Consider the following 13,912-nt stretch of genomic DNA (forward strand, 5'->3'; position numbering starts at 1 on the left):
AAGGATTTGATTTAGGTCATACCTGAATGGTCTAGTGTTTTCCCCTACTTTCTTCAATTCAAGTCTGAATTTGGCAATAAGGAGTTCATGATCTGAGCCACAGTCAGCTCCCGGCCTTGTTTTTGCTGACTGTATAGAGCTTCTCCATCTTTGGCTACAAAGAATATAATCAATCTGATTTAGGTGTTGACCATCAGGTGATGTCCATGTGTAAAGTCTTCTCTTGTGTTGTTAGAAGAGGATGTTTGCTAGGACCAGTGCGTTCTCTTGGCAGAACTCTATTGGTTTTGCCCTGCTTCATTCTGTACTCCAAGGCCAAATTTGCCTGTTACTCCAGGTGTTTCTTGACTTCCTACTTTTGCATTCCAGTCCCCTATAATGAAAAGGACGTCTTTTTTGGGTGTTACTTCTAAAAGGTCTTGTAGGTCTTCATAGAACTGTTCAACTTCAGGATCTTCAGCATTACAGGTTGGGGCATAGGCTTGGATTACAGTGATATTGAATGGTTTGCCTTGGAAATGAACAGAGATCATTCTGTCATTTTTGAGATTGCATCCAAGTACTGCATTTCAGACTCTTCTGTTGACCATGATGGCTACTCCATATCCTCTAAGGGATTCCTGCCCACAGTGGTAGATATAATGGTCATCTGAGTTAAATTCACCTATTCCAGTCCATTTTATTTTGCTGATTCCTAGAATGTCGCCATTCACTCTTGCCATCTCGTTTGACCACTTCCAATTTGCCTTGATTCATGGACCTAACATTCCAGGTTCCTGTGCAATATTGCTCTTTCCAGCATCGGACCTTTCTTCCATCACCAGTCCCATTCACAACTGGGTGTTGTTTTTGCTTTGGCTCCATCCCTTCATTCTTTCTGGAGTTATTTCTCCACTGATCTTCAGTAGCATATTGGGCACCTACCGACCTGGAGAGTTCATCTTTCAGTATCTTATCATTTTGCCTTTTCATGCTATTCATGGGGTTCTCAAGGCAAGAATAGTGAAGCGATTTGCCATTCCCTTTTCCAGTGGACCACGTTCTGTCAGACCTCTTCACCATGACCTGTCCATCTTGGGTGGCCCCACACGGCAGGGCTTAGTTTCATTGAGGTAGACAGACTGTGGTCCATGTGATCAGATTGGCTAGTTTTCTGTGATTATGGTTTTCAGTGTGCCTGCCCTCTGATGCCCTCCTGCAACACCTATCGCTGGTTGCGACAGACCACGCAGAAACGTGGCCGTGAGGAGCTACCCTTTGCCCAAGGTCAGGAGGGGCAGTTGTGAGGAGATACCCCTCCTCCAAGGTAAGGAGCAGCGACTGCGCTTTGCTGGATCGGCCGTGAAGAGACACCCCACTTCTAAGGTAAGAGAAACCCAAATATATAAGTATATGTATATAAACATTTTAAGTGAGTATGGTATCCACATGGTGTATTAAATACCAGGTAATATTTGTAAAACTAAAAGCTCCAGTAACAACTTTTAACCTGTAAATTGGCAGAAAAAGTAGCATCATCATGTATATTAAAAACCGGCTAAGCTATTGCCGGGGCTTCCCTGGAAGCTCAGTACTAAAGAGTCCACCTGCCAGCGCAGGAGATGTGGGTTCTACCCCTGGTTTGAGAAGATTCCCCTAGAGATGGAAATGGCAAGCTATTTCAGTATCTTGACTGGAAAATCCCATGGGTAGAGGAACCAGGAAGCCTACAGTCCATGGGGTCATAAAAGAGTCTGTCCAACACGATTTAGCAACTAAACAACAACACAGTTATTGCAGGCACCACATTCATTAAGTTACAGTACTGTACACATTCTTTCTTAGAAATTAGCTATTTGTGCATAACAGTATTTGTAACTTCCACATGTTGTTATGTGAGAAATGCTATTGAGGAAATAGGACAGCAACTTTGAATATGCTATCATGTATCTTGAAATGAATGGCCTAAAATTATTTTAACCATTGCTACTGAAAGATCAAAATTAGAAGGTTTTATTTACTCTTGAATTTTCCCTTTCTAGTATGCTCTTCTTTTATACATGCTTAAATTGTTTTAAATATGGAGGAATACCTATCTCCATAATAAAGCTGATCATGTTTTACAACAATTTGTAGGTGAAAGAAATAAATATTAGAGAAAAATATATAATATATTATATACATATAAATGTATATAAAGTTATCTAAACATAAGATATTTTCTCTACCATTCATGTTGGAAATTTCATGACCTTGAACCTATGGGATTCATTAAACAAAGAAATGCTGATTGCTAATTGAAATATATTGCTCTACTTAATTTATGAGTTTACACAATTTACCTTCAAACCTAGTAGCAATATTTAAAAAGTAAACAGAAATAAATTAAAGTATTTTCAAAGTATATTTTGTTAAACCCAGTATATCTAAAATGTAATCATTTAAACATGTAACCTACATTTAAAAAATAAGAAAATAGTTTACATTCTTTTTTTTTTTTTTTTTAATGTTAAGTCTCCAAAGTCCAGCCACATGTCATTGCAACAAATATCAATTCAAATCAGCCATTTTTCAAGAGCTCAATAACCCTGTGTGGCAAGTAGCCATCATATTACATGGTATATCTTTATCCTTAACCTTACAAGACTGCAAAGCATCTCTGCTTTTGCCATTTGGTGGTTGTTATTTAAAGTTACAATCATTGAGAGAGTTGGACACAAAAAGATATACTAGATAATGTTATAAAATAATGCTTTAAATAAATTGTACAACTATCACTTTGAATTTTTCTAAGGTTTGGATTATTGAACAACTGTGAAAAAAATAAAAAATTATAAAATAATAAAGAAGAATAATCTGCATATATATGGAATCTAGAAAGATGGTACCGATGATCCTATGTGCAGGGCAGCAAAGGAGACACAGACATAAAGAACAGAGTTTTGGACTCAGTGGGAGAAGGAGAAGGTGAGATGATTTGATAGAACAGCACTGAAACATATAGATTATCGTAAGTAAATAGATAACCAGTGTGAGTTTGATGAATGATGTAGGGCACCCAAAGAAGCCGGTGCTCTGTGAATACCTGGAGGGATGGGTTGGGGAGGTAATTTTGGAGGGGGGGATGTTCAGGACAGAGGGAACACATGTATGCCTCTGACTGATTTGCACTGATGTGTAGCAAAAACCATTGTAATATTGTAAAGTAATTGTCCTCCAATTAAAAATAATTAATTAATTAAAAAGAATAATCTGAACATCATTCTGAGTGTTTCTGCTAGTCAATCATGCCCTCTGAAGTGATGATATCTAACAAAAGAAGTGACTCTGAAAGTAATGTGACTAAAAATGAGATTTGATCACATATCTAAAGTGTGTTGAAGCACATTCATCCTTTAGACTTGCAGCTTATTGGTAGATTCACCCGCTGATGACATCTAAAACCTAGAAGGAAATATCTGAATTGCCCCAAGAATTACTCCAATATCTTTGCTAAATTTTTAGATTTTATTTTCTATGCTGCATCCAAAAATAAGATAGTATTACATATCTAACCTTTATACATTGCAGGTACTCAAAACTATTACTTGAATAAATGGAGAAAATGGTTTGCCACTTATTAATGAAAGATATAAATACTATTTATAATTCCAAGTCTTTGGGTACCTCTCCAGAAGCAGTAATTATCTGTGATATTTGACTGTGAAATTTGATCAATATCTGTCTAAGAAATTCACCTTGAATTTCTCCTTCTTAGACAGTTTATAGACACTGTCATTGGTGTATATCTAACCTAGTGGCCTTCAAATCAATTACCTGTTCCTCTAAGGAAATAAGAAGATATTTTGTGGAGTACCTGAGCACAAATATTTTTGTAAGAATAAATTTTTAGATGTTCAACATCCATATAGTTTCTTTACTGAAATGGCTTTGTCTGGGAATGTAAAAGGTTTGACTGTGGTCTGTGATACTAATTTTTTTCCTTTCTACTATCTTATTTTCTCACTTTACAAAAATGAAATAATAATAAAAATAAATTTTAATTTTAAAAAAGGAAAAAATGTGAATAGACATAGCTATTAAAGCCATTTAATATTTCCATTGTATAGCCCAAATAGTAAACATTGCTGAGATACCAATCAAAAGAACTAATGGAAATATTGACATAGATTTTGAGGAGGTGAATGACATCAATGATGGCGTAGCATCTTCTAGAGTAAGACAAATGGTATCAATTAATAAATAATAAATATTTTCCAGAACCAAGAAAAATAAAATCATGCAGCTCATTAAGAGATGGATTGAAGTCAAATTTTACTTTTAATATATAAAAATTTGTATTATGCTCATGTTGTTTTGATCATTATGCATTAATGTCAGAAAAATAATTCAATAAAGAATACATCTTTAGAACAATGCTCTATGTGTGACCAAATTTTAAACATAAAATTTAAATATATATATACATATTTCTTGGAAAGTATTGTGAAGCAGCAACCACTATAATTTTTTCAAACAGAAAAATATATGTATTACAAACTCTTTGTTGGAGGTAAAATAAAAATTTGAGTTTGAAGAGAAAAGGGACTAGCATAAAAACATGTGAATGGAATGTTAAAGAATATGTTCATGCCTATTTAAATTCATAATGTTTGGTATCAAGATATGCATTTAGTTTATATTAGTTATTTTAAACTGTGATATAACAATTTATTTTAAACTTGGTATATTTATGAAAGTGAAGCATTAGTCTCTCAGTCATGCCCAACTTTTTGTGAACCCATGGACTGCAGCAGTCTGCCAGGCTCCTCTGTTCATGGAATTCTTCAGTCAAGAATCCAGGAGTAGGTTGCCATTTCCTTCTCCAGGGGATGTTCCCAACCAAAGGATCAAACCTGGGTCTCTGGGACTCAGGCAGATTCTTTATCATCTGAGTCACCAGGGAAGCCTCAGTATATTTACAATATAGCCAAAATGTGTGCTCAACAACTATGTAAATCTATGATAAAATTTTAGGTTTTAATCTGAAAATGCCTAGAAGGATACCTAGCTTTTTCTATTAATTATTTTACATAAAGAATGTAAAAATTCAGTAACCACTATTTTAAACAGATCAAGCATTTCAGAAAGTTCACTGTTTAAAGATGACCCTGATGACGTGGATGAACTCAGGAAGAATAGCATACGATGAGAAAAACATTTCCCTTGCATTTGTAAGATATGAAGTGTGAGAGGCTGAGATCTGAGGCCAGTTACTGATCAAGCAGCACAGGCCTATCAATCCACCATACACAGACCTCTATTATTTAGGAGGTGTGAAGACGTACTCTCTCATTTGACCAAAGGTTGCCAGGAAACCACAGATACCCACAGGCAGAAGCAAGAAGTGCCAACTAGAACTCTGCTGACAGTTTAAGAGAAGGGGTGGAGCAGAGGGAAATATACAAGCCCACCGGCCTCAGGGCATGGTGCAGATAGGAGCAGAGGGGAGTGCACAATCCAGACTGCAGAGAAACAGAACCCAAAGCTCTACCAAAACAGAATTCTGTTGGTGTTTCTGTTGGGATTTTTCATATCTGAAACCTTGTGTGTAAGGTTGTCCATATTTTACTTGATACCAAAGTTGAGGTCATTTACACAGCTGTTCTTCATCCTCAGAATTTCCTGGCATATAAAATTTTGGTAGCCACTATTCTAAACAGTGAATAGGCTGAGAGTAGAAATCACTGGATAGTAAGCTTGGGGGAAGAGTCTGATTCTGTATATAACAAGAAGGAAGTTGTTTTATACATAGCTTTACCATAAATTTACTGTTTAATGAAGGATACTTTTGATAGGAAAAGGGATTGCTATTAATAACAATGCTGAGAAAAAATAAGTGTAAATCACGACTATCTGGGACAATCCAGAAAGTACACTTATCTTGCTCCAAGTCATGTTACTAGGATGGTCTCTTATTGGGATGAGATTTTTAATATCTGTCTGAATCATCCAAACAAGACCTTGTTATATTTCAATTTAAATATCTTTAACTCTCAAGCCTCTACTGGTAACTTCCTATTTGTCAGACTTTTTGGTTTGAGGCTTCAGAAAAACAGGCAAAAGGCATTCAAGATCTCAACTTGATCATAACTGTCAGAGATGGCATGTGCATGGGCACATACAGAGACACACCTATGTTGATAACATGTGAGATGGAAAGCCTCAAGGTAACTCCTGTGATCCAGATTCAAGCCCGAAACAATGTTTTGAATTTCTCACTCCTATTCTTCCTATGGGCTTCTCTGGTGGCTCAGAGGGTAAAGCATCTGCTTGTGATGCAGGAGACCCAGGTTCCATCCTTCGGTCAGGAAGATCCCCTGGAGAAGGAAATGGCAACGCACTCCAGTATTCTTGCCTGAAGACTCCCATGGACAGAAGAGCCTGGTGGGTTACAGTCCACAGTGTCGCAAAGAGTCGGACATGACTGAGTGACTACACACTTACACACACACTTACATTCTTCCCCAGAAATCCTGCTGTGGAGCTTTGCCCACAGAAGAAACGCCATCAGAATTTATGGATTCATTCAAAGTCCCTCCACTCTTGGAATGACTCAGTCATTCTCTCTTGCAGGAAAACAAGGTGACAACTCCCTGTTGGATTGGTTTGGTCCTGACACTGTAGATGATGGGATTGAGCACAGGAGGGACAAAGAGGTAGATGCTGGACATGAGTGTGTGGGCCAGAGGTGAGGCATGCTTGGCAGTACGATGCATCACAGACACGCCAATCAAAGGCACATAGTATACAAGTACCGCACAGATGTGTGACACACACGTGTTGAGGGCCTTCCACCTTCCCTCCCCAGAAGCAATGCCCAGCACTCTGTAAAGAATCAACGCATAGGAGACCACAATCAGCAGTGAGTCCAGTCCATAAGTTGTCAAGACAATGGCCAAGCCTAGGATGCTATTGAGCCTAGTGTCAGCACAAGGCAGCTGGATCAGGTCTGAGTGGAGGCAGTAAGAGTGGGAGAGGATGTTAGTGTGGCAATAGGGCAGTGACCTCAAGAGGACTGGAAGGGGAGCCCTGAGTATCACACTCTTCAATGTAATGACCAGACCAATGCAGACAATACGGGGCAGGGTGAGGATGGCTGTGTAGCGCAGTGGATTGTAGATGGCTACAAAGCGATCATAGCTCATAGCCAGCAGGACCCCTGACTCCATGCAGGAGAAGGTGTGGATGAAGAACATCTGGGCAAGGCAGCCATCAAAGCCAACCCGGCGGGCATCAAACCAAAGAATGCCCATGACAGTAGGCAGTGTGGACACAGAGACACCCACCTCAGTGCCAGCCAGCATGGAGAGAAACAGGTACATGGGCTCGTGTAACGCAGGATCCGCTTGCACCGCTGCCATGATTAGGCTGTTGCCCACAATAGCTACAACGTACATGGTGAAGAAGGGGATGGACAGCCAGCCATGTTGGGCCTCCAATCCTGGAATGCCAGTCAGGAAGACAGATAGGAGGTCAAGACTTGCATTGTTCTCAGCTTTCATGTCATCAACAGCAGTGACCAGTCTTTACCTGCCACTTGAGAAGAAAAAAAAGAAAAGAATCAGTTAACTCCCACCCATGAAGCTTTCTGCCATAGCAGCCTACCTCAAAGTCTGAAGAAGAAAGAGGTGGAAAGACATGGAGGAAATTGGAGTCATCTACTTTATTCCTTGTAAAAATATTCTCACCTGCGATTCCCCTGACAGCCAGAGCCCTAAAATCTTATGCATAAAAGAGACATTTGAGACTATCCAATCTTATGAGAGATAGGATCATTTAAAAATTGAGAAGCATTGGAATAAATCAGAAGTGGGTTATAATCAATACTCTACCAGCTAATACATGACATAACTTGTAGATATATTAATATTCTCTTACCTGTATATAAGAAATAAATGAAAAAAAATAGCTTCATATGTTCTGTGTTTTAGACTTCTGCAGATGGATTCTCATAGACCTCAGTTCTGAGCCCATTTTACAGTTTATGCGCAGTGTGACCTTGAACAGGTTACTTAACCTATCGAAGTCTCTGTGCTTCTATATCTAAAATAGATAAAATGCATTTATTACATATGGACATAGTAAAGGTAAACGTGATATCGTATGGTGCGTATGGACAAACCTCATTTGTCAACAGAATAAAAATGAAAGATTGTAAACACTAGCCCTGACCCATGGCATGGAGGAGGAAGATGAATGATGGCAAAGAGTAAGAACATCACCCAGGAGCACACAGCTTCAGGGAAATAATTCAGTCTTTGTGTGCTAGAAAGGATAACCAGATGTGCAACTGTTTCTCTACCAAGATGCCTGATTTCAGTCCCATAAAAACCATGTGAAGTAACTGTCCTTAAGGCATTAAGTGGCTAAATTGGGACTAGAATCTAATTCTTTCAACTGTAAATCCTGTGGTCCTTGCTATGAAACCCAGCTGCCAGCCTTCTGAAATTGCAGCCACCTAAGTAAGAAGAATGTAGAGATTTTGGGAAGTTGCTCATCTTCACCTTCACAGGCAGAGCAAAGTAGAGAATGGCAGACAGATTTAATTTTCCTGCCTCCTAAACAGACTAAGAGATTTACTTGCTTTATCTTCCTCTTCCTTGTTGTTGAACTCCCACTGCCATTCATAGTCAACATCTTTATTTTATCTGCATCTTTTCCTACTACTACTCTAGTGGAAATAATAGCCTTATCTATGACTTTAAAATATTTTATACATAATTCTTATTTTATGATAAGTGCCGTTATATGTCTTTTCTCCCTTGGAATCTTAAGTAAACTTGTGTCTTGTTCATTCTTGCCACTCACTGCTTCATGTTTCTAGCACAAAGATACCCTCAAAAATTCATGAATTAATAAAAGCATGAGCACATTGTTCAGGGTCATAACTGAAGTACACTCAGTTCTGGGTTCCATTCTCTAAATTAAACTTAAACCAATGCACCACACACAGAGACAGAGGGGACCAAGTCATATAAAGAGCATTGAAGGAGCCAGTGATGCTGCGTTCTGAGAAGAGACTGCAGCAGGATGGATGGAGATGGACACAAGAGGTAATGAGTGACAGATGAAGATCACACGATGACAAGTTAGGATCCAGATAAGCAAAATTTTTCTGAGTCGAACTGCAAGATGAGATAATAAGTCGTTGTCAGTGAACATGTTCAAACAAAAATCACAATTGTGTTACCCTTGACGGAAATGCTGGGAGGAGAATTCCAGCAGCTACTAACTGGATTAGAGGTGCTTTCAAGTCTCCTTCTGCCCTTGGGCCTAATGTTCCAGGAGGTGAAAATCTCTCCTGGTCTGTGATGCTGACAGTATCATGACTTTGGTTCTGTGTGGAATAGAACAGAGGCAAGCTCTCAGCCCCTGTCATGGGATTGCCATGTATGTTTCACTGATAGAGCCGTCTCTACAGTCTTATCTGAAAGTGCTGTCCCGGAGGACACTTGGTGCTGAAAGGTATATTACTCTTATTCTTTTTATAAGAAAATATACATGAAGCTAAGATTTTGGAAATTTATTTTTAAAAGTTTGTTTTTATTCCATTAAAATGTTTATACATTATTACCAACCAAGTGGGATCCACTCCTGGAATTTGAGAATGGGTCAACAGACAAAACTCAGTCAACGTGATATGCCATCTTAATAGAAAGAAGGAAAGCAACCAAGATCATCTTAACTGATCCAACAAAAGAATCTGACACAAGGAAATTTCACTTTCATTTGTTTAAACCCTTCCATCATAAGCCACATGAATCACAGCAAATGCACAAGCACACACTTGCATAGACAGAGATTCCCTCAGAGACACAGAGGCTTGAGAGACTGAGGGGCCCACACAGGGACACAGAGAAAGTCACAGGTTGAAATGTACTTCTTGTGAGCTTAAAACAGATATCAGACTCACCTGAAAGAGCGCAATGAAGTGAGAGCCGGCATGAAAGAGAAAGAGCCTGAGCTCACAGTGGTTCCAGAAGGAAACTCAAGCAGGTATTAGCCAGAGACAGGCAGACTTTATATCTCTGACTATGAGTTCCTAGGCACCAAAGTCTCTGGGGTCCTGGCTTGCCTGAGTGTGATGCTGTGCTGGTAATGGGGGAAGAAAAGGAGGATTAGATGTCACTTGGCAACAGAAGGAGGAAAAAAAAGAACTATCCCTGGAGACACTGCCCTCTCCCCAAAGAGAGAATAAAATTCCAACTGCTTCCTTATGATGAAGAGGAAAATTTTCCTCCAATCTCCATAGCAACATCCTTCCTATCCCAACTATCCAGTCTCAAAATCAGAACCCTTAGCAGAGAACTCAGATCTGAAATCCCCAAATTTTGGGCTTAAAATCCACACTTTGGGCAGAGCCTAAATCTTTACCCTCTGAGCCACCATGAAAGCCCTAAATAGTATACAATTTGTGTGTGTGTGTGTGTGTGTGTGTGTGTGTGTGTGTGTGTGTGTGTTCAGTCATGTCTGACTCATTGCGGCCCTTTGGACTAGCACACCCAGACTCGTCTGTTCATGGGATTTTTCAGACAAGAGTACTGGAGTGGATCACCATTTCCTTCTCCAGTGAATCTTTCCAACCAAGGGGTCAAAGTGATGTCTCCTGCATTGCAGGTAATTTTTTACCATTGAGCCTTCAGGGAAACTCCATGGTGTCTGAGAGAGTAAAGAATCTGCCTACAGTTTTCTTTCTTTTTTTTTTGTGGCATCTTTGTCTGGTTTTGGAATTAGGGTGATGGTAGCCTCATAGAATGAGCTTGGAACTTTACCTTCTTCTGCAATTTTCTGGAAGCGTTTGAGTAAGATAGGTGTTAGCTCTTCTCTAAATTTTTGGTAGAATTCCGCTGTGAAGCCATCTGGTCCTGGCCTTTTGTTTGCTTGAAGATTTTTTATTACAGTTTCAATTTCCTTGCTTGTGGTGGATTTGTTAAGATCTTCTATTTCTTCCTGGTTCAGTTTTGGAAAGTTATACTTTTCTAAGAATTTGTCCATTTCTTCCAAGTTGTCCATTTTATTGGCATAGAGCTGCTGGTAGTAGTCTCTTATGATCCTTTGTATTTCAGTGTTGTCTGTGGTGATCTCTCCATTTTCATTTCTTATTTTGTTAATTTGGTCTTCTCCCTTTGTTTCTTAATGAGTCTTGCTAACGGTTTGTCAATTTTGTTTATTTTTTCAGAAAACCAGCTTTTAGCTTTGTTGATTTTTGCTCTGGTCTCTTTAGTTTCTTTTGGATTTATTTCTGCCCTAATTTTAAAGATTTCTTTCCTTCTACTAACCCTGGGGTTCTTCATTTCTTCCTTCTCTAGTTGTTTTAGGTGTAGAGTTAGGTTATTTATTTGACTTTTTTCTTGTTTCTTGAGGTAAGCTTGTAATGCTATGAACCTTCCCCTTAACACTGCTTTCACAGTGTCCCATAAGTTTTGGGTTGTTTTGTTTTCATTTTCATTCATTTCTATGCATATTCTGATTTCTTTTATGATTTGTTGGTTATTCAGAAGCGTGTTATTTAACCTCCATATGTTTGAATTTTTGACAATTTTTTTTCCTGTAGTTGAGATCTAATCTTACTGCACTATAGTCAGAAAAGATGACCAGAATGACTTCAATTTTTTTGAACTTACCAAGACTAGATTTATGGCCAAAGATGTGATCTATTCTGGAGAAGGTTCCGTGTGCACTTGAGAAAAAGGTGAAGTTCATTGTTTTGCGGTGAAATGTCCTATAGATATCTATTAGGTCTAGCTGGTCCATTGTCTCATTTAAAGTTCGTGTTTCCTTGTTAATTTTCTGTTTAGTTGATCTATCCATAATTGTGAGTGGGGAATTAAAGTCTCCCACTATTATTGTGTTGCTATTAATTTCCTCTTTCATACTTGTTAGCATTTGCCTTACATATTGCAGTGCTCCTATGTTGGGTGCATATATATTTATAATTGTTATATCTTCTTCTTGGATTGATCATTTGATCATTATGTAGTGTCCTTCTTTGTCTCTTTTTACAGAGCATAGATGCAAAAATCCTTAGCAAAATTCTACGAAAAAGATTCCAACAACATATTAAAAAAAAAATCACACACCATTACCAAGTGGGCTTTATCCCAGGAATGCAAGGATTCTTTAATATCTGCAAATCAATCAATGTAATACACCACATTAAAAAATTGAAAAATAAATACCATATGATATGTTCTTTATCTTTCTGGCTTACTTCACTCTGTATAATAGGCTCCAGTTTCATCCATCTCATTAGAACTGATTCAAATGAATTCTTTTTCATTACAGCATACTGACACATATATATGGAATTTAGAAAGATGGTAATGATAATCCTATATGCAAAACAGAGAAAGAGACACAGATGTACAGAACAGACTTTTCGACTCTGTGGGAGAGGGCGAGGGTGGGATGTTTTGAGAGAACAGCATTGAAACATGCATATTATCTATAGTGAAACAGATCATCAGCCCAGGTTGGATGCATGAGACCAGTGCTCGGGCCTGGTGAACTGGGAAGACCCAGAGGGATTGGGTAGAGAGGGAGGTGGGAGGGGGGATTGGGATGGGGAATACATGTAAATCCATGGCTGATTCATGTCAATGTATGACAAAACCCACTACAATATTGTAAAGTAATTAGCCTCCAACTAATAAAAATAAATGAAAAAAAAAAAAAAAAAACATATGATTATCTCAATAGATTCAGAGAAAGCCTTTGACAAAATCCAACACCCATTTATGTTTACAACTCTCCAGAAAGCAGGGATAGAAGAAACATATTTCAATATAATAAAAGCTATATATGACAAACCCGCAGCAAGCATTACCCTCAAAGGTGAAAAATTGAAAGCATTTCCCCTAAAATCAGGAATAAGACAAGGATGCCCTCTCTCACCACTACTATTCAACACAGTTTTGGAAGTTTTGGCCACAGCAATCAGAGCAGAAAAAGAAGTAAAATGAATCCAGATAGGAAAAGAAGAAGTGAAACTCTCACTGTTAGCAGATGACATGATCCTCTATATAGAAAACCCAAAAGACTCTACCAGAAAATTACTAGAACTAATCAATGAATATAGTAAAATTGCAGGATATAAAATTAACACACAGAAATCCCTTGCATTCTTATACACTAGCAATGAGTAAACAGAAAGATAAATTAGGAAACAATACCATTCACCATTGCAACAGAAAGAATAAAATACTTAGGAGTACATCTACCTAAAGAAACAAAAGACCTATACATAGAAAACTATAAAACCCTGATGAAAGAAATCAAAGAGGACACAAACAGATGGAGAAACATACCGTGTTCGTGGATTGAAAGAATCAATATTGTCAAAGTGGCTATTCTACCCAAAGCAATCTTTAGATTCAATGCAATCCCTATTAAGCTACCAACGGTATTTCTCACAGAACCAGAACAAATAATTTCTCAATTTGTATGGAAATACAAAGAAACGTCGAATAGCCACAGTAATCTTGAGAAAGAAGAATGGAACTGGAGGAATCAACCTGCCTGACTTCAGGCTATCCTACAAAGCCAGAGTCATCAAGACAGTATGATACTGGCACAAAGACAGAAATATAGATCAATGAAACAGAATAGAAAGCCCAGAGATAAATCCATGAACCTATGGACAACTTATCTTCAACAAAGGAGGCAAGGATATACAATGGGAAAAGACAACCTCTTTAACAAGTGGAACAAGTGGTGCTGGGAAAATTGGTCAACCACTTGTAAAAGAATGAAACTAGAACACTTCCTAACACCATACACAAAAATAAACTCAAAATGGGTTAAAGATTTATATGTAAGACCAGAAACTATAAAACTCCTAGAGGAGAATATAGGCAAAACACTCTCCGACATAAATCACAGCAGGATCCTC

At 38.2% G+C, this 13,912-nt stretch overlaps 1 protein-coding gene across 1 annotated transcript; it reads right to left on the reverse strand.

Moving 5' to 3' along the window:
• Positions 1–6,578: 6,578 nt before the first annotated feature.
• On the reverse strand, positions 6,579–7,523 carry LOC136175856 (olfactory receptor 51I2-like). Its single transcript, XM_065946052.1, has one exon. The coding sequence runs from the start codon at positions 7,521–7,523 to the stop codon at positions 6,579–6,581; it is 945 nt and encodes a 314-aa protein (XP_065802124.1).
• Positions 7,524–13,912: the final 6,389 nt, after the last annotated feature.

The sequence above is a fragment of the Muntiacus reevesi genome, chromosome 9 (genome assembly GCF_963930625.1).
Source record: "Muntiacus reevesi chromosome 9, mMunRee1.1, whole genome shotgun sequence".
NCBI lineage: Eukaryota > Metazoa > Chordata > Mammalia > Artiodactyla > Cervidae > Muntiacus > Muntiacus reevesi.